General features: G+C 50.9%; 1 protein-coding gene across 24 annotated transcripts in view; it reads left to right on the top strand.

The window, feature by feature from the left end:
• CAMK2D (calcium/calmodulin dependent protein kinase II delta) overlaps positions 1–22,563 on the top strand; it is a 258,791-nt gene extending 236,228 nt beyond the window's left edge. For 23 of the 24 annotated variants that reach the window (XM_065405055.1, XM_065405063.1, XM_065405058.1 and 20 more), the window contains 2 exons: positions 7,701–7,795; positions 17,892–18,124. In XM_065405055.1, the coding sequence (XP_065261127.1) occupies positions 7,701–7,795; positions 17,892–18,124 (328 nt within the window). Of the gene's footprint in view, positions 1–7,700; positions 7,796–17,891; positions 18,125–22,501 lie in introns of those variants that run through there. The other variant, XM_065405038.1, reaches the window with a different exon arrangement.
• Positions 22,564–23,665: the final 1,102 nt, after the last annotated feature.

Below are 23,665 nucleotides of genomic sequence, written 5' to 3'. Positions count from 1 at the left end.
CGTTCCCTGGCTGGGACAGTGGTGCCAGTGGGCACCGTGGCCACCGGCACCGCCGGGACCCCGCTCAGTGGCAGGAGCATCCCAGGCCCAGCCGACGTCGCCGCCTCGGCACCGTGATGAGGCAGTGGGCACCGATCCTCCGGCACCGACTCGGGCCCCGGGTCAGGATGTCGAGCTTCCGGTACAGCCGGGTGCAGACGACACCGCGGCACCGACCTCCTCGGCACCAGATGACTCCGTGGCTCCACTTCCTCCAGTCTCTCAGGAGGATTTCAAGGCCCACCAGGAGCCACCAGGAGGGTGGCATCGAACCTCCAGCTCCAGGCCAAGGAGATGGAGGAACCATCAGACACGTTGTTCAATGTCCTTAACTCCTCGACGCTGGGACGCGTGGCCCTCCTGCTCCATCAGGGGGTGGCTAATATAATTACTGGCCTCTGGCAAACCCCGGCATCCCTGGGTCCTATCTCCAAAAAGGCCGAACGGAAGTACTTTGTGCCCACAAAGGGGCACGAGTACCTCTACTCCCACCCAACTCTGAACTCTCTAGTGGTGGAGTCCGTGAACCACCAGGAGAGAGACGGCCAACCCGCTCCCCCCCCAAGGACGAAGACGCTCGCAGGCTGGATTCCTTTGGAAGAAAGGTTTATTAGTCTGCGAGCTTTCAGCTCAGAGTGGCCAACCACCAGGCACTCTTGAGCCTTTAACCTTTGGGGATCCCTACCCAAATTTGAGCCTTCTCTTCACGAGCAGGACAGGAAGGAGTTCCGGGCTCTAGTCGAGGAAGGTGCGGCGGCGGCGGCTAAAGCAGCGCTCCAAGTGGCCTCCGATGCGGCGGACACGGCCGCTCGTTCGATGGCCGCAGCGATCTCCATGAGAAGGGCGTCCTGGCTTTCGCTCTCTGGACTATCGGCTGAGTCCCAGTCGATCATGCAGGACCTGCCATTCGATGGTCGGGCCCTGTTTGCAGATCAAACAGACACGCGTCTGCACGGGATGAAAGACTCCTGTACCACCCTGCAGATGCTGGGCCTGTACGTCCCGCCGGCCAAGGACAAGCCCAGGCCTCACACCTCCGCTCCACAGGCGCGGGGCAGATATGAGCCCCCGCCTAAGAAGCAGCGGGAGCAGAGGCGCCGGTCACAAGGCCAATCCCGTTCGGCCCCTCATCCGGGGTCCTCTAAGGCCAGGAGGCCAGGGAAGCAGGGTTTTTGACTGCTTGTGGGGGGTTACCGGGCCTGTTGCCAGGTTAACCCCCCCCCCCCCCAGTTAATAAAGTTCAGGTTTGCCAATCGTTTACCTGCCTTCAGTCTGCAATGGTTCCGTATTACCACGGACCGCTGGGTCCTCAACACTATATCCCTGGGGTACAGGTTGCAGTTTGTTTCGCCCCCTCCCAGTTGCCCTCCGGCCAGGGGGTCGGCGGAGAACCCGGAACATGCGCTCCTCCTAGATCAGGAGGTACAGTGCCTCCTCTCCCTGGGAGCCGTGGAGAGGGTACCTTGGGAGTTCCGGGGCAAGGGGTTTTACTCCAGGTATTTCCTCATCCCGCAGGCGAAGGGCGGGCTTCGGCCCATCCTCAATCTGCAGAAGCTCAACAAGTTCTTGGTTCGTTACAAATTCCGCATGGTGTCCCCAGCCTCTAGTATTCCCTCCCTAGACCTGGGGGATTGGTTTGCAGCGCTGGACCTCCAGGATGCGTACTTCCACATCCATATTTTCGAGGGTCACAGGCGCTTCCTCCGTTTCCTGGTGGGCCAGGACCACTACCAGTTTACGGTCCTCCCCTTTGGCCTCTCGACGGCCCCCAGGGTCTTCACGAAGTGTATGGCAGTGGTAGCGGCCCACCTCAGGAGGAGAGGGCTGCAGATGTTTCCCTACCTGGACGATTGGCTGCTCAAGGGCAAGTCCTGGTCCCAGGTGCAGCAGGAAATAACCCTCCTGCTACGCACCTGCTCAAATCTAGGCCTAGTGGTAAACGAGGAGAAATCCACGTTAGTTCCGGTCCAGCGCATAGAATTCATAGGAGCACTGCTGGATTCTCAGGCGGCCACGGCCTCCCTTCCAAGGGACAGGTTCGAGGCGCTCAAAGGCCTCATTGCCTCGGTCACGGCCTTCCCGGTAACCATGGCTCGGATGTGCCTTCAAATCCTCGGCCACATGGCAGCATGCACCTCAGTGGTGCGACATGCCAGGCTCCGGATGAGGCCCCTCCAACTCTGGTTGGCGTCCCGCTACTCCCAGGCCAGGGACGGCCTGGACAAGGTTGTCACGGTGCCGCCAACGGTGGTTGCAGACCTCCAATGGTGGGCCCTCCCGAGCAACATGCTCCGGGGTATCCCCTTCCAAGAGCCCTCTCCCTCACTAGATCTAGTGTCGGATGCCTCGGCCCTGGGGTGGGGAGCCCACATGGGGGACTGCAGGACCCAGGGTATGTGGTCACCCGAGGAACTGTCCCTGCACATAATGTCAGGGAACTCAGGGCAGTGCGCCTGGCGTGCGTGGCTTTCTGCCAGCACTTACAAGGGGAAGTGGTCAGAGTCCTCACGGACAATACCACCGCAATGTATTACATCAACAGGCAAGGGGGCACGCGCTCCAAGGCCTTATGCCAGGAAGCCCAGCTCCTGTGGGAGTTCTGTATAGCCCACAACATCCTCCTCCGAGCGTTCCACCTACCCAGCGGGAGCAACACGCTCGCAGATCGCCTGAGCAGGGTGTTCTCACATCAGCACGAGTGGTCCCTGCACAGGGAGGTGGCAGAATGGATCTTCCTTCAGTGGGGTACTCCCCAGGTAGACCTATTCGCCACCACCCAGAACTGCCTGTGTCCCAGGTTCTGCTCCAGGGTGATAGAAGGCGATGAGGCCATGACGGACTCGTTCCTGCTCAATTGGTCGGGGCCCCAATGTACGCCTTCCCGCCCTTCCCCCTCATAGGCAGGGTCCTACAGAAGGTGAAGTCAGACGGGGCGAGAATTATCCTGGTAGCCCCGGATTGGGCCCGTCAACATTGGTACGGGACCTTACTGCAACTCTTGGCGGCCCCCCCTCGCAGGCTGCCGCTCCGCCCGGACCTCCTCTCCCAGGAGGGAGGTCGTCTCCTCCATCCCAACCTGGCCCCACTCCACCTGACAGCGTGGCTAGATGCGGAGGAGGGGAGGTGTACCGAGGCTGTTAGACGGGTCCTGCTTGAAAGCAGGAAGCCGTTCACACGGAGGGCCTACCTGGCTAAGTGGTATCAGTTCTCCTCATGGGCAAGGGAGAGAGGTTCCTCTGCTCCAGCTGGTCCTGGACTACCTCCTGTCCCTTAGGACCCAAGGGCTGGCTCCCTCCTCGATCAGGGTGCACCTGGCGGCCATTTCAGCCTTCCACCCTCCGGTGGCGGGACAGTCAGTGTTCTCCCACCACATGACTTCCAGGTTTTTAAAGGGGTTGGACAGAGCATTCCCTTATGCTAGACCCCCGGTTCGTCCTTGGGACCTGAACTTGGTGCTGTCACGCCTCACGGGACCTCCCTTTGAGCCCTTGGCCACTTGCTCCTGGTCCCACTTATCTGAGAAAGTGGCGTTTTTGGTGCCTATCACCTCAGCCCGCAGGGTTTCGGAGCTTAGGACACTGACCTCGGATCCCCCGTACACTGTCTTCCATAAGGGGAAGGTCCAGCTTCGCCCGCACCTGGCCTTCCTGCCGAAGGTGGTCTCGGCGTTTCATATGGACCAGGACATTTTCCTGCCAGTCCTGTGTCCTAAGCCCCATTCCTCCAATGAGGAACGACGCCTACACATGCTAGATGTGCGTAGAGCGCTGGCCTTTTACTTAGATCAAACAAGGCCATTCCGGAAATCCCCTCAGCTTTTCATTGCTACGGCCGAGCGCATGAGGGGGCAATTGGTTTCCACCCAGCGGATCTCCCGCTGGATCACCTCGTGCATTCGCACCTGTTACGACCTGGCAGGGGTTCCCCCGCCTCCTATTGTTAAGGCGCATTTGACGAGAGCCCAGGCCTTGTCAGCGGCCTATGTGGCTCATGTCCCTATTCAGGACATCTGCAGGACTGCTAAATGGTCCTCTGTCCATACTTTTCCATCACACTATGCAATCGTCTCCCAAACAAGGGACAACGCCGCGTTAGGTAGGGCGGTGCTCCGCCCGGGTAACCCTTAACCTTTATCATTTAGAACTTCTACCCACCTCCGTCAGGTATAGCTTGGAGTCACCTACTGTGGAATACACAGGAGCAATCACTCAAAGAAGAAAGGACAGTTACCTGTTCCGTAACTGGCGTTCTTCGAGATGTGTTGCTCCTGTCTATTCCACATCCCACCCTCCTTCCCCTCTGTCGGAGTTGTCTGGCAAGAAGGAACTGAGGGTGGGGGGAGCACGCAGCCCCCTTTATGGCGTGATATGTCAGCGCCACTCCAGGGGTCGCAGCGGTGCTCCCCCACTACGGATGCTGCTAAGGGAAAAACTTTCGGCACCGGTGCACGTGGCGAGCACGCGCACCTACTGTGGAATAGACAGGAGCAACACATCTCGAAGAACGCCAGTTACGGAACAGATAACTTTCCTTTCTCCAGGGCCCTGACCCTATTCCATCAGGATGATAGGGAGACTCAAGATTCTCCTCCCCAGCAGCAGCAGAAAATGTTCAAGGCTCAAGAGACTTAAGTGGACAAAGAAGCAACCCCCTACAACTACCATCTCTTCTTTTTCACCAGATGAGGCAGTAATCACTCCTTCTCCATCTATGGCTATGGCAGCCTCAAGACCTCATTAAATATGTGGCAGACTCCCTTACATATACCTCTTCAGGAGGTCAGAGCTGTTGTATATTCTTCACTCTGCAACACCATCCAGAGTTGCCCTTCCTATCAATGAGGCTCTGCTGGGACCTGCAAAAATCAGTTAACAAACCTCTGCTACAGTAACACCCATGTGAAAAAGAGTCACTAAAAAGTATTATGTTCACACTAATGACTGAGTTCCTATTTTCTCACATTCCACCTGACTCTCTAGTGGTTGATGTGGTGAATGATTGGGGCAAACACCACCAGCATAAGTCTACCCCAGAGCCGTCCTTACCCATACGCAAAGTATGCAGCTGCATAGGGAACCAGGAAATTTGGGGCACAGCCCCTGCTCTGGCTCTTCCCCGGGGCCCCTGCCCTGCCACCACTCCTCTGAGGACTCCACAAGCAGTCGGGCTTGCACTCACCGGTAAGTAGAGCAAACCGGCCCAAGCCTGCTCCGCTCCCCTGGCTCCAAGCCGTGCCGCCGGCGAGTGCTGGGGGGCGGTTCCCCCCTCCCCCCAAGTCTGGGAGCCAGGGGAGCAGAGCAGGCTGGGGCCGGGTCACTCCACTTCCCACAGGAAGTGGCCAGCCCCCATCCCCCACGGAGGCCTGAGGCCAGCCCCCCCCCCCCCCCAGAGGCCTGGGGCCAGCCCCCCCGCCCCCGCTCCCTCTCCGGAGGTCTGGGGCCGCACACAGCCCCCCCGCTTGCAACAGCGTTAGCCACATACAGTGCTGATCTGCCTTCCCCGGGGACTCCCTGAGGAAGGGGGCCATTGGAGTGTGACAGTGCCACTGTAGCCCGCTGCCTGGGACAGCCTGAGTAGCAGCCAGTGCGGCTGGCCCTGGGGCATTCCCCAGGACCGCAGCTCGAGCGGTCCCCGGAGCCAGCTGCCTGGGGCCTCCCGAGCAGTGGCCGGTGCGGCTGGCCCTGGGTCGCTCCAGCAGTGGCCAGTGTGGCTAGCCGTGGGGTGCCTGAGCATTTGGCTTTGGGGCCCGTTGATCAGGCGGCTTGAAGTCAGCTGCACCAGCCACTGCAGAAGTCACGGAATCCATGACTTTCGTGATCTCTGTGAAAGAAACGCAGCCTTACCTAGGGGTGCTCCACTACCCATCGTCCTTCCCCTCTGCTTCAGAGTTTCCTTCTGAGACTCAGCAGTGGAGAAGGAACTGAGGGCAGTTTGCCCACGCAGCCTGATATAACCTCGGTGCAGGGCACAAGTTATTAACAGTGCATGCGAGGGCCAACAGACACTGCTAATGAAAATCTCCCATGAAAGGTGCACAGCTACTGCATACAGTGAGTAACCTCTCTTTCTAGTCTGCACCCTAATATTCTAGTTGATAGACTGCGTTTTTTCAAGCTTTCTTTTCCACATGACTATGTATAGCACTCATTTTACTATTCCTGCCCCTCTGACTTCTGAAGTCTTTCCTCAGACATCCTCATATGCAGGGCCGGCTCCAGGCACCAGCGTAGGAAACTGGTGTTTGGGGCGGCCAATTCAAAGGGGCGGCACTCCGTCCGGTATCGGGGCGGCACGTCCGGGTCTTCGGTGGGAATTGGGCGGCGGGTCCCTCATTCCCTTTCTTCCTCTTTGAGCTGCCGCCAAATTGCCGCCGAAGAGGAAGACAGGGAGGACCCGACGCCGAATTGCTGCGGAAGAAGCGGCGCGATTGAGCTGCCGCTGAAGTGCCGCCGCTAGTCTTTTTTTTTTTTTGCTCACTTGGGGCGGCAGAAAAGCTGGAGCCGCCCCTGCTCATATGTAGTCTCTCCTTTACTGTTAAACTTTCTGCTCCATAGTTGCCTCTGGTATAAAGATCCTCCAATTTTCCCTCAACGCCATCATAATCATCAGTTAGAGCAGGGGTTCTCAGGACAAATTTTTCCGAAAATACTTAATTAGCTTTAGGAAAACCAAATAAATATGCACATATACATGTTCAAATCATTGTAATTTATTTACTGCTAGCTAGTAAGTCTGTTGTGAAAAGCGATATTTACAAACATACAAGTATCACTTTTCACAGCAGACTTACTCAGCCCTGGCAAGCCTTGGGGACAAATTAAGCCCTGGAGGGAGGGTCGGGGGGAGGCAGTGGGGGTCAACGGAGCTGGGGGTGGAGAGCTGGGGCAGGCAGCGGGGGGCTGGAGCCTGAAGCCCTGCTGTCAGAGCCCAAAGCCTGCCACTGGAGGATGGGATCCAGGGACGGAGCCCGAAGCCTGCCACCGGAACCTGAGGCCTGCTGCCACTAGGGTGACCAGATGTCCCGATTTTATAGGGACAGTCCTGATATTTGGGACTTTTTCTTATATGGGCACCTATCACCCCCCACCCCCGTCCTGATTTTTCACATTTGCTATCTGGTCACCCTAGCTGCCACGCAGCCAGAGCCCGGGGCTGGAGCCCGAAGCCCAGTGTCCAGAGCCTGCCGCCCAGCCACCCCAGTGCTGAAGCCCAAAGCCTGAGCCCTACCGCCCCAGGGAAACTGGGGAACTCGATGGCTGCCTGTTCCTACAGTGTTGTGCCCCAGGGGACTCCAGAGGGGGGGGGCAGGGCCCAATCCCTGCTGGTGGCCACAGCACCAGCAGCAAAGGGGTGCATCCAGGAGCAGCAGGGAGGAGGAGAGAGAGCTACTTTTCCCACCCCCTCAGTCCCCCTCCATCACAGCCCAGGAGGCTGTGGCCGCAAGAAAAGCCCCTGGTGGCTGCTTGAGGCCACAGTGGCCACATTTGAGAAACGCTGACTTAGTCTGAATTCCCTCATGCTGTGAATTGTATGTATTAGGGATGGAAAATTCCAATTTGAGGATTCCTTTGGTTTCAAAGATATCAAGAAGAAAGCAGTCCTGTGCTGTATCTGAAACTGACTATACGTTTGTCATCAATGTTCAATTTTCTCTTCCACAGAAAGATCTGTGATCCAGGCCTTACATCTTTTGAACCTGAAGCTTTGGGGAATCTGGTGGAAGGGATGGACTTTCACAGGTTCTACTTTGAAAATGGTGTGTTTTCCTATTTGATCACATTTAAAATATTTCCAAGTGTGCTTCTCAAAGCCAGCTGTTTTTTGTAGCTGCTTATGATGTTTTTGACATTTCATTTTGAGTTATGCAGTATAAAATACTTTCTTCTTCGAGTGATTGTTCACGTCCATTACACATTAGGTGTGCGCGCGCCGCGTGTACGAACGTCGGAAACTTTTTCCCTCAGCGGCTCCCGTCGGGCCTGCAGGGTCTCCCCTCCCGCCAGAGCGGCGCCCCGCTCTAGCGTATATATATCCCTGCCGGCCCGACCCTCCCTCAGTTCCTTCTTACCGTCCGTGGCGACGTTGGAACAACTCTGTCTCTCATCCGAGAGTGTCCCTTAGCATAGTAATTAGTGTTACAGTTATCAGTTCGTTAGTAGTTAGTGTTAAGCTAGCAGTTATCAGTTCTTTACAAAGACTTAAACTTCTTTGTGTTAGGTGTTTGGCCAACCCCGGCACCGGCCCTGGGCGGCGGGGCATGCCGCACGCCCAAGGCTTCAAGGCTTGTGCCACGTGCCGCAAGCCTATGCCATTGAGCGATCCACACGACTCGTGTCTCCGTTGCCTGGGGGAAGCACACCAAAAGGAGCGCTGCAAGATCTGTAAGGCTTTCAAGCCCAGGACTAAGAAAGAGAGAGACTTTCACCTTAAGCAGCTGCTCATGGAGTCGGCGTTACAGCCCTCCACTTCAACGGCACCGTCAACCTCGGTGCGGAGTGCCCCGGCATCGGTTTGCGATCCGACGCCGGCGGGGCAACCTAAGCCTGCGGCACCGACTCGGAGGGAACACCTCCGGCACCGGTCCTCTTCGCCGGCCAAGTTGAAGGGCCAACCCAAGGCCTGAGGACGTTCCCCGCACAAGAGGGTAGCACCCGCGAAGACCGCAAGTGCCACTAAGACCGTTGCGGTCCCAGCACAGATCCCGGTGCCAGTGGCTCCGGCGCCGAAAGGCCCGTCGAGCCCCGGGATAGGCGCGTCGAGTGAGGGGGAAGGGCTGGAGGAACTGTTGGAACAGCCCTCCACCCCGGACACATTTGAGGCAGCAAAGGACCTCATTGAATTGTCCGCTGAACGCACCCACCGCGCTAAGGACATTCCGCCGAGACTGCCATCCAAAGGCAAGCCGGCGATGATGCGCCCATCACGGTCGCCGTCCCGGCACCATTCGCGGCGCCGATCCCGGTCGAGCCCCGCCTCGGGGGACTCCCGGCTTCCCTCCGCGCAGCGGGCCGCACAACCGTCGGGCCCCAACAGGCGCGAGGCACCGGCCCAGCAGCCCTGCTCGAGCAGACACCGGGACGTTTCGGTTGCGCGATCCCTGAGACCATCCTCCCGCAGCCGTTCCCGGTCCTGGGGCCACCGGTACCGATCCAGGTCCAGGTCAGCACGGCGCTACTCCCGGTCCCGGTCACGAAGGCACCGCTCTCCGACCCCAGACCGGCACCGCCGTGGCCCTCTAGATCACCGTCAATAGTTTCGGAGGTGGACTCGGGCCTTTCCAGCAAATATGCCCACAGAGCGCAGGCCAGTAGGGAGCACGAAGCCCCTTGGCAACCACAGTGGGGCCACCCAGGGCAATGGCCATTCTGGACCCCTTGGGCCTACCACCAACAAGGCCCCCCGTCCAGGACCTCGAGATCGGGCCCCTCAGGACACCGGTCCCGCTCCCCACGGTGGCGCCCACCCTCCCGCAAAGAGGCCACGGTCTCCAGGCCGCCAGAAAGGGAAAGGGCGGACTCGGCACCGAGCCCGGCACCGTCCCAGGCCCACGTCAGGGAACGCACTCCGGAGGAGCACCCTGCTGATGAGGAGTTGCAGGAGGAAGAGGATGCACAAAAGGCCATGATCTCCTCCTCCTCACCAGACGAAGCCGTGGCGGACACAACAGTGTCCGGTCCTCCCCCGATTGACCATCGGGCACACCAGGACCTGCTCCGCCGAGTAGCCCTCAATTTGGGGTTGCAGGCAGAGGAAACTGTCGAACAGGAAGACCCTATGGTCGACATTCTAAGCCCGGAGGGCCCCTCCAGGATCGCGCTCCCGCTCATAAAAACGGTCCAATCTAATTATAAGACTGTATGGCAAACGCCAGCCTCCACGGCGCCTACTGCAAAGGGCGTAGAGAGGAAATACTTCGCCCCATCCAAGGGGGTTGATTTCCTATTCTCCCATCCGACCCCATGTTCGCTGGTCGTCTCTGCGGTCAACGAACGGGAGCGACATGGCCAACAGGCCCCGGCCCCCAAGGCCAAGGAGGCAAAACGCTTGGACTTATTTGGGAGAAAGGTCTACTCGTCCGGAGGCCTCCAGCTGCGGATCGCGAACCAACAAGCGATCCTGAACAGGCACAATTTCAACTCCTGGGCATCGGTGTCCAAGTTCAAGGAAGCCTTGCCTCAGGGCTCGCAACCCGAGTTTGCTGCCATAGTAGATGAAGGGAAGGCGGTAGCCAAAACCTCCTTACAGGCCTCGCTTGACTCTGCTGACGCAGCCGCTAGGACAATCGCGTCAGGAGTGGTAATGAGACGCTCGGCATGGCTGCAGGCTTCCGGCCTTCCTCCAGAGGTGCAAAACACCCTCCAAGACCTTCCGTTCGAGGGTTCAGGCTTGTTTTCGGACCAAACGGACGCCAGACTACATAGCCTCAAGGACTCTCGAGCTACCCTCAAGTCGTTGGGGATGCACACCCCAGTGACGCAGAGGAAGCCCTTCAAACCCCAACCTCCGCAGAGGCAGTACCACCCTCGTCCTAGACAGGAACCGTACCGCAGGAGGGGCAGGGATAACAGGCGTAGACGCAACAATACGCCTAACCAAGGCCAAAATCAGGGCCAAAACAAACCGCAGCCGGGAAACAAACAAGGGTTTTGAAGCTGCGATCGAGGACAGTGTACCAACCTCTATACCGGATCCCCCCCTGTGTTTCAGGGACCGCCTGTCCCATTTTTACCGTGCTTGGTCACGTATAACATCGGACCGCTGGGTCCTACGCACAGTGGAGGCAGGCTACACCCTTCAGTTCTCCTCGTCCCCTCCCTCCCACCCCCCCACCCCCGTCCCTCTTCAGGGACCCCTCTCACGAGCAACTCCTCTTGCAGGAGGTGCGGGCCCTCCTCGCAGTAGGAGCGGTGGAAGAGGTTCCTCCGGACCTCAAGGGGAAAGGGTTCTATTCAAGATACTTCCTCATTCCCAAAGCGAAAGGGGGCCTCCGTCCTATTCTGGACCTACGCAAGCTAAACAAATACTTGCTCAAACCACGTTTCCGTATGGTCTCCCTTGGTACCATCATTCCATCCCTGGATCCGGGGGATTGGTACGCTGCCCTCGATATGAAAGATGCGTACTTTCACATTGCTATCCGCCCGGCCCACCGCCGGTTCCTGCGCTTCACTATCAACCAGCGCCATTTCCAATTTACAGTTTTGCCCTTCGGCCTGGCAACAGCCCCGCGCGTATTCACGAAATGCATGTCCGTGGTAGCAGCTTTTCTTCGAAAACTAAGGATGCGCGTCTACCCATACTTGGACGACTGGCTCCTAGCGGGCCGGTCAGAGGCCGAGGTTCGCTCCCATGTGACATTGACGCTACAGGTGTTCCACGAACTCGGTCTACTAGTCAATGTACCCAAGTCATCACTGGTCCCCACGCAGAGGCTGGACTTCATAGGGGCAGTCCTGGACTCAGTGGCGGCACGGGCGAGTCTTCCCATATCGAGGTTCCTGGCCATTCAGAAGGCCGTGAGCTCCATCCAGCAATTCCCCACGACCACGGCCAGATGTTGCTTACAACTCTTGGGGCACATGGCGGCCTGCACCCACGTAGTCGGACACGCCCGCCTCAGACTCAGGCCGCTGCAGTTGTGGCTGGCCCAGGCATATCGCCCCAACAGAGACCCCTTAGACCTGGTCGTGACGATCCCGGCTCGGGTGTCGAACGCCCTCTGTTGGTGGCTCGATCGGCAGCAGGTTTGCGCGGGGGTCCCCTTCGCCGCCCCGCAGCCCGTTCTGACGTTAGTAACAGACGCGTCGGACCTGGGTTGGGGGGCGCACCTGGGGGACCTGCGCACTCAGGGCTTGTGGTCCAGGGAAGAAAAGTTGCTTCATATCATCCTGAAGGAGCTAAGGGCGGTTTGCCTCGCCTGCCAGACCTTTCACGCTACCATAAGAGGCCACAGCGTGTCGGTTCTGACGGACAACACTACCGCCATGTTCTACATAAACAAACAGGGCGGGTCCCGGTCCTCTCCCCTCTGTCACGAGGCACTCCGCCTCTGGGACTTCTGCATAGCCCATTCAGTCCACCTACTAGCAACATATCTCCCGGGGGTCCAAAACGGGTTAGCGGACCGCCTCAGCCGGTCCTATCTCATGCACGAGTGGATGTTGAGGCAGGACGTCCTGCGTTCAATCTTCCGGAGGTGGGGGTTTCCCCAGGTGGATCTCTTTGCCACCGAGGACAACAGCCAATGCCCCCAGTTTTGTTCATTCCAGAACCGCAGTCCGGGCTCATTGGCAGATGCCTTCGCAATCCCGTGGGGCGGGAGCCTGAGGTATGCCTTCCCCCCATTCCCGCTCATCCACAGGGTTCTCCTCAAAACCCGCAGGGACAAGGCGACAGTCATCCTTATCGCCCCGGCGTGGCCACGTCAGCACTGGTTCACGTCCCTGTTGGAACTGTCCGTGACCACTCCGATAACCCTCCCCCTCCATTGCGACCTCATCACGCAAGACCGAGGTCGCCTATTCCACCCGAACCTACCGTCGCTACATCTCACGGCGTGGTTTCTCTCTGGCTAAACGATATGGAGCATGGGTGCTCCCATGAGGTCCAGCAAGTCCTCCTTGGTAGTAGAAAGCCCTCCACAAGAGCGACCTACCTTGCCAAATGGAAACGGTTCTCCCACTGGTGTGAGCCTCACCACATCCAGCCTCTGCAGGCCTCAATCCCATCAATTCTAGACTACTTGCTACACCTCAAGCATCAAGGGCTCGCCCCCGCCTCAATTAAGGTGCATCTGGCTGCCATATCGGCGTTCCACCCTGGGGAGTTGGGGGTTTCGGTGTTTTCCAACCCCACAGTAGTCCGATTCCTCAGGGGGTTGGAGAGGGTGTTTCCCTACTCGCGCCCACCGGTCCCTGCGTGGAACCTCAACCTGGTCCTCACTAAGCTCATGGGGCCGCCCTTTGAACCCCTAGCCTCTTGCTCCCTCCTGCACCTGTCATGGAAGGTAGCGTTTCTCGTGGCCATCACATCGGCTAGGAGGGTATCGGAATTGAGAGCTCTCACTTCGGAGCCTCCTTATACAGTTTTTTATAAGGATAAGGTGCAACTGAGGCCGCACCCTAAATTCCTTCCGGAAGTGGTCACGCAATTTCATATGGGGCAGGACATTTGTTTACCGGTGTTCTTCCCCAAGCCCCATACGGACCCAAGCCACCGCAGCCTGCATACCCTTGATGTCCGTCGGGCCTTGGCTTTTTATCTAGACCGCACCAGGCCATTCCGCAAATCGACTCAGCTGTTTATTGCCGTTGCGGAGCGAATGAGAGGCCAACCTATTTCGACGCAACGCTTGTCGGCATGGATTGTGCTTTGCATACGCACGTGCTACGAGCTCGCCAATGTACCAGCCCCGGAGATCAGGGCTCACTCAACTAGGGCCCAAGCGTCCTCGGCGGCCTTCTTGGCACAGGTTCCGCTCCAGGAAATCTGCAAAGCAGCCACCTGGTCGTCGGTGCATACGTTCACAGCCCACTACGCGATCCATCATCAGACCAGAGAGGATGCGGTTGTCGGCAGGGCTGTGCTTCAATCAGTTATTCCTTGACTCTTACCCTCCTCCAATGGTAAGCTTGTGAGTCACCTAATGTGTAATGGACGTGAACAATCACTCGAAGAAGAAAAAACGGTTACTTACCTTCTGTAACTGTTGTTCTTCGAGATGTGTTGTTCACGTCCATTACACTTCCCACCCTCCTTCCCCTCTGTCGGAGTCACTGGCAAGAAGGAACCGAGGGAGGGTCGGGCCGGCAGGGATATATATACGCTAGAGCGGGGCGCCGCTCTGGTGGGAGGGGAGACCCTGCAGGCCCGACGGGAGCTGCTGAGGGGAAAAGTTTCCAACGTTCGTGCACGCGGCGCGCGCACACCTAATGTGTAATGGACGTGAACAACACATCTCGAAGAACAACAGTTACAGAAGGTAAGTAACCGTTTTTTTTTCATGTTTCTGCTAAACTTGCTTAGAAACCATGGGGAACTTTTGATTGTGGAGGGAATTGTCAAGTTCATGTAATATCTTTTTGAGGAGGGGGGTATGGAGGGACGGCTAAAAGGTAAATAGGGTTGGAAGGCAAGTGATTCCCACTCTATTTTTCAGAGCTAGAGGGGCTGAATACCACAGCATTGGGCACATTTGAAAAAAGTCTGCAGTGATGGACAAACTGATCACCATTAAAAAGTCAGTATTTCCTAACAGTTGATCATTATTCTTTCTTACTGTAAGTCTAAGGAAAAACTATAGTCACAGTGCTGATTCACACTAGCTGAAGCACTGGCCTCATGACTCTTTTAATGGTGATCACAGCACGTCAGTTGGTGGATTTAATACAACCATGTCAGCTTCAGAAAATAAAAGCTACACTGCTTACTTGTTCATACCATAGACTATCAGGTACACCTCTACCCCGATATAATGCTGTCTTGGGAGCCAAAAAATCTTACCGTGTTATAGGTGAGACCGCGTTATATCAAACTTGCTTTGATCCGCCGGAGTGCGCAGCCCCGCCCCCCCGGAGCACTGCTTTACCGCGTTATATCCGAATTCGTGTTATATCGGGGTAGAGGTGTACTATAGATGACATAGTTTCAGAACAGATTTGAAACTCAAAGGGAGGCTGATCGTGTTATAAATTAACTAATGAAACTGATTTTCTCATCCAGCAATTTCTAAATGAGAAATGTCAGGGCACAAGACTCGCTCCAGGGACTCCTAAATTCTAATCTCAAATCTGAGATGGACTCCCATTCTGTTTTGTGAACACATCATTGAAGTTCAATGCCTCAGTTTCCCCATCTGTACAGATATTAATAAAATGGTTGTGGTGGTTGTTGTTTACTTAGTAAAATGTCCTGGGTAGGGATTCAGGTTACTTAGAATCATAGAATATTAGGGTTGGAAGAGACCTCAGGATGTCATCTAGTCCAACCCCCTGCTCAAAGCAGGACCAACCCCAACTAAATTATCTTTGTCAAGCCAGGCCTTAAAAACCTCTAAAGATGGAGATTCCACCACCTCCCTAGGTAACCCATTCCAGTGGGTTACTGTCTGTCTTACTTTGAAATGAGAACTGCAAACATTTAGCATGTTCTCGTTAATGCTAAGGTCTATAGGCCCTTTACAATGGGTACTTCAGCCTGCTTGCAGCTTGGGGGCAGAACCAGACCTGTCAGTCACTGGTGACAGGGGAATGTCCTGCCCTCTGAAGTTGCATCCAGTTTCCTCCCTCCACTCCCCTGTGGCCGATGGCTCAGCTAGAGATAGGGTGACCAGATCAGCAGTATAAAATATCAGGACGGGGGGGGGGGAGGGGGAGAACAAAAAAAAATAGGGGGAGGGGGCGGAGCAAAAAAAAAGGGAGTTTAAAAGGGGCCGGGGGCGTTACCAGGCCCCCGGCCGCGCATGCTGCCCTCCCCGCGGAGCCCCCCGGCCCGCCACAAACATTGGTCGGGACATGGGACAAAGAAGCAAATATCGGGACAGTCCCGATAAAATCGGGACGTCTGGTCACCCTAGCTAGACACGCCCTGTTGCAGGGCTTTTTGGAAGGAAATTCCAAACTTGATTTCAAGTTTGTAGACTAACAGTGCAGCTCAATAATGCGTCCATCAAATTCCCAGTTGTGTCCCAGGGCTGTGTTTGATTCTGGGAGAGATTGTCCTCTCAGCTCCATTCCCTTTCTGAGGTGTTTGGAACCCCTAGGGCCCCCACAGGTTTCAGGGAGAGAGCTAGGCCAAGAAAAGTGAGAGACAAAAGGAAGGGTTTGTGTCTCCTGCTCTCTTCTTATCGAGGGTCTAGTTGGGGAGCTTGGCCAGCTCTGTGTGCAGAGAGTAGTTTTCCTCACAGCCCAGGCTGGGTGGGGTCAACTCAGCCTCCTCCGCCCAGCTGGAAAGGAAACAGGCAGGATTGGAAAAGAACTGACTCTGGAGTACATCTCTCCTATCTCCATAACGGTAGTCAAGTCAGAAGGACAGCATGCCAGAAGCACTTGGAAGCACATAGGATCCTGTGGTTGGATCCACTCACAACAGACGGGTATTTGTGCAGAGATAGGAGTTGGCCCAGGTTGTGACATTGGTGGGAAAAGTGGAATTTCAGGATTTGCTTGTTTTTCATACCACTGCATCACAACCTACCCCTTCTGTGAACAGACACTAGTCTGGTGCATGTGGCTCCAACCACAGAATCCCATGTACTTCTAAACCCCAGGTCATGGGTAATGGTCACTGTTCCTAACTCTGGGTCTCTCAGGCACACTACCCAGTGCAGACCCCGTGTCTGACACTCTTCTTGGGCAATGAGACTCTGGAGTCCAGCTGCCTTAGACCCTAGAACCAGTGTCCCCTGCCTAACCTCCCCAGTGCTTAGTGACATTCCCCCAGAGTCCACCTGGCTGTGGGAGCTCTGGTTTCTTGATTAACTCCTTCAGGGACAATGTGGAAGGAAGACAAACTTAGCAAAGGGATTTGTTAACCACAGGCATTTTGCTCTTAAACAGACAAGAGTTTCAGATCTTTGGAAAATAACAAACAGTTCTGAATGTGGTCCCTCTAAGTCTGATCTCCCCACTTCTTTGAGTCTGAAGTCAGTGTGCATAGGCTAGGGAGCCCTTCCTGCTTTCTTTCCTCCCGCCCTTTTCTTCTGGCATGCAGCAGGAGACCAACCCTTTGCTCAGAGTAGCATCTAGCTTTTAATAACAGCCTTTGTCTCTCTTGGTGCATGTGTCTTTCCACTGAGGAAATTCCATGTTCCACCCCCTACTCTCCCCACATCAACTTCCTGTAGAGAGACCTTCAAAGACCATGGCCTTACCAGTAGAAGACCCATTTTTCCATAGAAAAATGTCATTCAACATTGATGGCTCTTGATTGCTTTGTCTCTACTTCTCAGACATAGGCTTTCTACTAGGAGTCAAGTCCCTATTGCAAAATGGATGCTCTAATCCACAAAGGCTGCTACAGAGCAAAGTAGAGCCCTGAAACAAAACTGTGTCACAAAACAACATGGAGTTCACAGTATGACACACAGAGATCCCAAATCACAGAAAGTAATTCTGTTTTTAAATGTCTTTTTACTACATTTTCTAAAGTACAGAGAAGTATAACCACATAAATAAAGCATTTGGTAACCGCTTTCACTACTGCACTAGAACCATCAACCGATACATATAAAACAAATCAAGATCACTTTGGATAATAATCACGTTGAAATCTGGCCAAAGACTTTGATGAGATCATTTCAACAAAGGTAGCACATAAGAAATAAGAAATGCCAACTAAAAAAAATAAAAGAAGGAAATTTATAGCCGTGAGGAATCAGAGATAGGAATAATGCAAATATATTACTATGAGCAGAGCTCAGGTGCTAACTAATGAGATTCATCCCGTGACCTCACTTCTAAAAGTGAACAACAAAGTGAACAAAGGAAAGGGAACAACATAATTACGCATCCTTCTTTTGTGTCTTTATTATGGCAAGACATCTTGAAACTGATCAGGGTTGAAAAGCAGACAATTATTGTAATTTATTTGGCACATTACTATAGACCACTGTTATTTTAGAATGATTTTCTGATAGAAGAGAGGAGAACATGATTCATTTCTGTAGTGCCACTCCCTTCCCACTGCTGCAACTTTTTGTGCTAGTTTTCTTGCTTATCAGTAAAACAGTGGTTAGTATTTAGCATCTGCCAATCTTGATATATTTACATACCATTTTCAGTATTGAGGGACATGGCTAACTCTGTTGGTTTACTTGGGAAAAATTGATTTTGTGTGTGTGTTTCCCCCCATAGCTTTGTCCAAGAGTAATAAGCCAATCCACACTATTATCCTCAATCCCCATGTCCATCTTGTGGGCGATGATGCTGCCTGCATTGCATACATACGGCTGACGCAGTACATGGACGGAAGTGGAATGCCAAAGACTATGCAGTCCGAGGAGACCCGGGTCTGGCACCGCCGTGATGGCAAATGGCAGAATGTTCATTTTCACTGTTCAGGGTCACCAACAGTACCAATCAAGTAAGAAATCTATCCAAACAGTATTAACTACAGGGGTAAGGATGTCCTAGGTTATGTAGGAGGTCAGACTAGATGATCTAAAGTCCCTTCTGGCCTTAAACTCTATAAAACTTTCACTCTCTTAAAAGTAGCATTGCAGTGTAACTTCTGCGCTGTCAATTCTGCAAAGTCCATTTAATAATTCAGTATGCTGCATACAGTATTAGCGCAAATATTTGTAATATTTTTTGTTATTATTTGTTTACAATCATGCCCATTTAAGCTTAGGACTTTACTGTGCGAGATGTTGTACGTACACATAGTAAGGACACATACAAGTACATACACATAGACAGTTTCTGCCCTGAAGAGTTTAAATTGTGTTAATTTTAGGCCTCCTCTTGACTAAGGAAGTTTGCCCCAGTGTAACTCAGCTGATGTGGTTACACTACCACTAACATAGACGGGCTTGCACCAGTGCAGGTTACTTCAGTAAATCCATGGATTGAGCGTCACAGGTGTCAGCAGCACTTTCTACCTGTGCAGCATGTCTACATGAAGGGGTTTACAATGGTGTAATCACATTGCTGTAATTACTTTGGCGGAAGCTTCTTTAATGTAGACAGGGCCTGAAACAAGACACAAAAGTGGGCATAACAAATACAGTCCATGGGGACTGGCAGGAAGTAAAGAGAGAGAAATGATAGGAAACATATAATTATTTAGATCTGGCTGGAAAATTTCAACAAAAACAAAATTTTGATGAAAAATGAAAATGTTAGCCATTTTCCTGTTTTCCAGCTAGCCCTAGTGCTTACACAGAATAGCCATGTGCATAGCTAGATGATTTAGAATCAGATTATTTACTTTATAAATTATAAAATACAAATAAGTATCATAAATTCTTCTCTTCCCCCCCTTTACACTTTCCCATTGAGTGACCTGGTCAGTTCTCACTGCCTCAGTTACTATGTCTGTGTGGTTGACGCTCAAATCTCTCCCTCTATTTGTGGTCTATCCCACTGTGTTCAGGCATCTCTAAGTACCTTCTGATATTGCATCCTTGGAATCATAGCAGCTTAGACTCAGCGTGCAAAATACTGAATTCCTCAGGCTAGATCCTCAGTTGTGTAAATCGTGTTCATCCATTGATCCCATAGCTACATCAGGTTGTACCAGCTGAGGTTCTGGCCCCTCATCTTTCCTCTCAACCCTCTGCTTTTCCCCCACTCATGAATGTAAGTTACACCACTGCTCTCCCCATGATTCAGGCTTGCAAACTGCAGCCCTGTCTACATTAAGAAAATTCCTATTGGTGCAACAGCATCAGTGTGTCAACTCCTAATGTAGACATGCTATACCATTACAGCTTACTTTGGTATGTTCCCAAATTAAGCTGCACCGTAGCAGCACATCTACATTTGAGGATTGCACATCAATGTACTTACACCAGTGTAAATTTCCTTAGTGGAGGCAGTTCTTGAGATTGCAAACTCGAATGACAAGGCCTCAGTGTTACTTTAGACTCCTCTTTCTACCTCCATGATGTCGCTTAATCCTTTGGCTCTTCCTCTACCACATCTTGAAAATCCATCCTTTCCATCCTCACAGCTTAACAGTGCTTGTACGCATTTCCTTTGGTGATCTCCTGCCTTGACTACAACAATCTCCTTCTCCCATAGCCTCCCTGTTTTCCACATTGCCCCAGCTAGTCTATCCAAAATTGCTCTTGTAATAATCCATTTTGTCTGCTCCTGTCACAACTTTGATTCCCTCAGCTGTCTTCCTGTCATCTCTGGCATCATGTTCAAGCCTCTTGTCCTCACTCTCAAGGCTCTGCCTCAGTCCATTCATGTCTACAGCTCTCATTTCTTTATTTTTTTATTCTTTCTAATTTTCCTTTCCCACGTAACTTTGCGATTATGTTTTTCCCACTTATGCCTTTGTGCTATTCTTTATACCTGGCATTCCCACCTTGCCTTGTTGCATCAATTACCTTCCCTCCTTACAACATGCTTCTTCCACATAGCCTTACAATGTCAATCTGTCAACCAATGAAATATAGTGATAGAACAAAGTGGTGTTAAACTTTAAAAGGAAGAAAATGCTGTTTTTAGAGAAACCCATCGCCTGGCTTTATAATCTATGTTTGTACCATAGTGTTTATTTTAAAATGTAAGCCCGTTGGTGGCAGGGGCATTGTCTTTCTCTGTTTTGCACAGCTCCAAACACACTGCCAGTGCTTAACCAAGTATATTTAGTGTAACAGAAAAGGAGAGATTTTGGTGGTTGTAAGACACAGGTTTTACATTGGAGGGATATGTGGAATAAGTCTGCCCCATCTCATGGTGGGGGCCAAAAGCATAAATGACAAAGTCCAGAAAGGATTAGTATCTAAGAATCAATATTTCATCCTGATACTCACTGAAAAACATGGGTTCCTACCAGGATGACAGGAACAAGATAAGGGAAAATGTTAGTCCTTTCCATTTTAACTTTTCTGCTTGCATGTATTTTGCTACGTACTTAGAGAGAACCAAGTAGTTTCATACATACACACATGCATAGAAGTAAGGCCAGAAGGAAGATTAATGACCATTTAGTTTAATGACCATCTACCACCTGCATAACTAGAATTTTGCCTAGTAATTCCTGCAAGCCGTAGATTCTACAGTTTTGGGAATAAATGATAGATGTGGGGTATAGTATTTTAATGAGGTTCACCGTTTTTAACTTATGCAACATGAGTAACACATAGAAGTCACTTTCTACAAACCTTCCTGATTATCTTTTATAAGGTCTTGGCATTTACCGTCAATTCTCACAGAGAATATAGCAATGCAAATGTATCTCCATTCTGGAGCCTCACAAAAGTGGAATTCCACAAAACCATATCCTTATTATTTCTTTCTTTCTTGGATTTAGAATACTTACACTCCATCAGATATAGATCTATCATTATAAGAATATTTATTAATGTTATATTTTCCATTCATTAACACACTTTGTAATACATAGTAAATCTTCTCACACTGGCTGAAGAAAAAGATTTCAAATACAATAAAATTACAAAAGTAATCATAGCTATTGTCTTCCGCCTTTGCGGGAATATGTTTCTCTGGATCGTGTCAAATCAGCTTGGGCAAGCACAGTAGCGGATTTGTCAAGACTGCAGTGATGAATGCACATTAAATCTAAGGCCAGAACTGAGCTCCTATGCTGCTGTATACACACACAGAGATGTTTCTCTTTGACATGGCTCATAAAATGGCCACAAACTTAGATTATTTTTTAACTGAGTCAAGAAAATTACTGAAAAGCTTTGGTTTCCATCTGTTCCACTGCTTGTATCTACTGAAGTGATACGTTTGATGAGAGATTATCTCTGTTAACTTTCTCTGTATTCAGTATTCTTATGAATTAGTTCTTTTAGCTTATTTTTGCAAAACTACTGAACAGACGTGGACACACACACACACAGAAGAGTAGTCTCCTGGTCTCAGCATGGAATTAGCAGCCATGGGACTACTGAGTCTGAAACTGATTCCAAAGGCCAAATTCAGACATGATGGTAATACTTCACTAGATTCCCTTGTACCCATTTATCAGTGTATAAGGGAATCTAAGTTGTTATAAATTACATACTGAGGAGCCAAAAGAAGGCTTAAGTAAAGATTTTGCTTTGTGATTGTACAGCACCTAGCACGATGGGACTGTGGTGCATGACTAGGGCTCCTAGGCACTATAGAAATACAAATAATTAATAATAATGATAATAATATTGAGTGGCCTACTTTTAAATATTCTTACACATTCCTGTTAGTTTCTTTTCCTCTTAACCACCTCTTCTGGCCCCTCTGCATGCAAATGATGACATCAGCTCACATTCCCTGACATTCACAACTTACTGGGCCAAATTCAAAGGTGGTGTGTAAAGTGGGGATGTAAATGATATATTGTTAAGTTGTACGTGAATCTGTCAGTCATTATAAGTTTGTGTAATATGCACACTGAGGGTACCATAAAGTGGTGTAAAATATACCAATTTAGATGCCCTTTGGACTGACTGATGCTCAGTTCTGAATTTAATCCCTTCTGTGGACTTAGGCAAGTCAGTAAAGCTTTCTGCCTGAGTTTCCCACACTCTAAAGTAAGGATACTTTTAACCAACCTCCTGGCAGGTAGAGAAGGTTAATTGGTGTTTATAAAGTGATTTGAAGAGGGAAAGAACAATGTAAGTGCTTACTTGTTTGTTTGTTTGCTTGCTTTTCAAAGCAGTATCCTGCAAGGTTGTAGATTGCGGAAGACTTTATAGTACTTTTCCAACACTTGTAATGTGCTGCATAAAGTGGTGATATTGCTACGTCAATAACAGCAATAATGGGTTTTTTCCTCTTTCTAGCTAAAATTCTACAATGCCACTCTTGCTTTCTCCGTACTCAAAGCACCTGATTGGTTACCATGTGGGCCATCCTGTTCTTCTCTTCATGCATGTTTCTGAGTGCATGAAGCTGTGACGGTTCTACATGTAATGCATTTGATGCATCATTTTGTTGTATATTTCATCTGTACATTTTGTTTACACTTCAGCAAATTGAAAATGACAAAACGAAACAAAAAATCAGTGTACAGTAGTAGATACACAATCCACTTGTCATTTTTCTTTATTAATGCTAAGTTTTAACAAATAACTTTAAAATTACTATGTTTATAAAAAAGAAAAAAGAGTACATGTTCTCATTTTGTTTTTGTTTTTTTAAACAACTGTTTTTTGGCTTATTTGTTTCCAAAACCACTGGGTTTTGCTTTGGGTCATAGTAGAAATCGATGAGATTTCCAGTTAGAGCTTTGCTAATGCTGCAGAATAGTTTTGTTGGAACACAAAGATGGATAAAATCACTGATGAATGTGAAAGCAAATATATGTTGGATTGGTACCAACTGAAGCCATTTTAGTTATTAAACTGGAAAAATTGTATCATTTGCTGGCTTGAACACTTTAGAATTAACTTCTACTATTCTGGTCAGTAACATTTTTTGTCTTTCTGGTTTGATTCTTTACCTTTACTTTTTTATGCTAACTGAAAATTTATATTGGATGATAGAAGAGCAAAATTAAAATTTGTGATGATTAAAGTGAAAGAATAAAACAAAATAGATTTTTATCACTTTCAGGGTGTACAGTAAATTTATTAAGGAAGCTTTAGAGGATTATTTTATTTTGTTTATGCTCTAGTCCAGATATGTGGTTAGTTTAACCTAGAAATATTAGGCCTTACAAGCTTAGTATAAAGAGTTTGTTTACTTTCCATTGTAGCGGCTACTACTCTGGAAAACCATCATGAATATACCAATTTTCTAATAATACTGTAACACTTTACAATGGTGTTTTTCCCCCCATTTTCTCTTGGCTTATTAAAATCCTTGCACAGTGCGTAATATTAGGGACAACAACTATTGCAGCATTACTTACTAACTCTCTGGTTTTTTTCTGTTGCTGCATACACCTGTACAGTAAACAGGGAATGCTCTCGGTGTCAATTTAAAACATATACTTTGTGACCTGG

This window comes from Emys orbicularis, chromosome 5 (assembly GCF_028017835.1).
Source record: "Emys orbicularis isolate rEmyOrb1 chromosome 5, rEmyOrb1.hap1, whole genome shotgun sequence".
Classification (NCBI taxonomy): domain Eukaryota; kingdom Metazoa; phylum Chordata; order Testudines; family Emydidae; genus Emys; species Emys orbicularis.
Note: the sequence above shows the minus strand (reverse complement) of the source record. Positions and strands in the feature narration are given on the sequence as shown.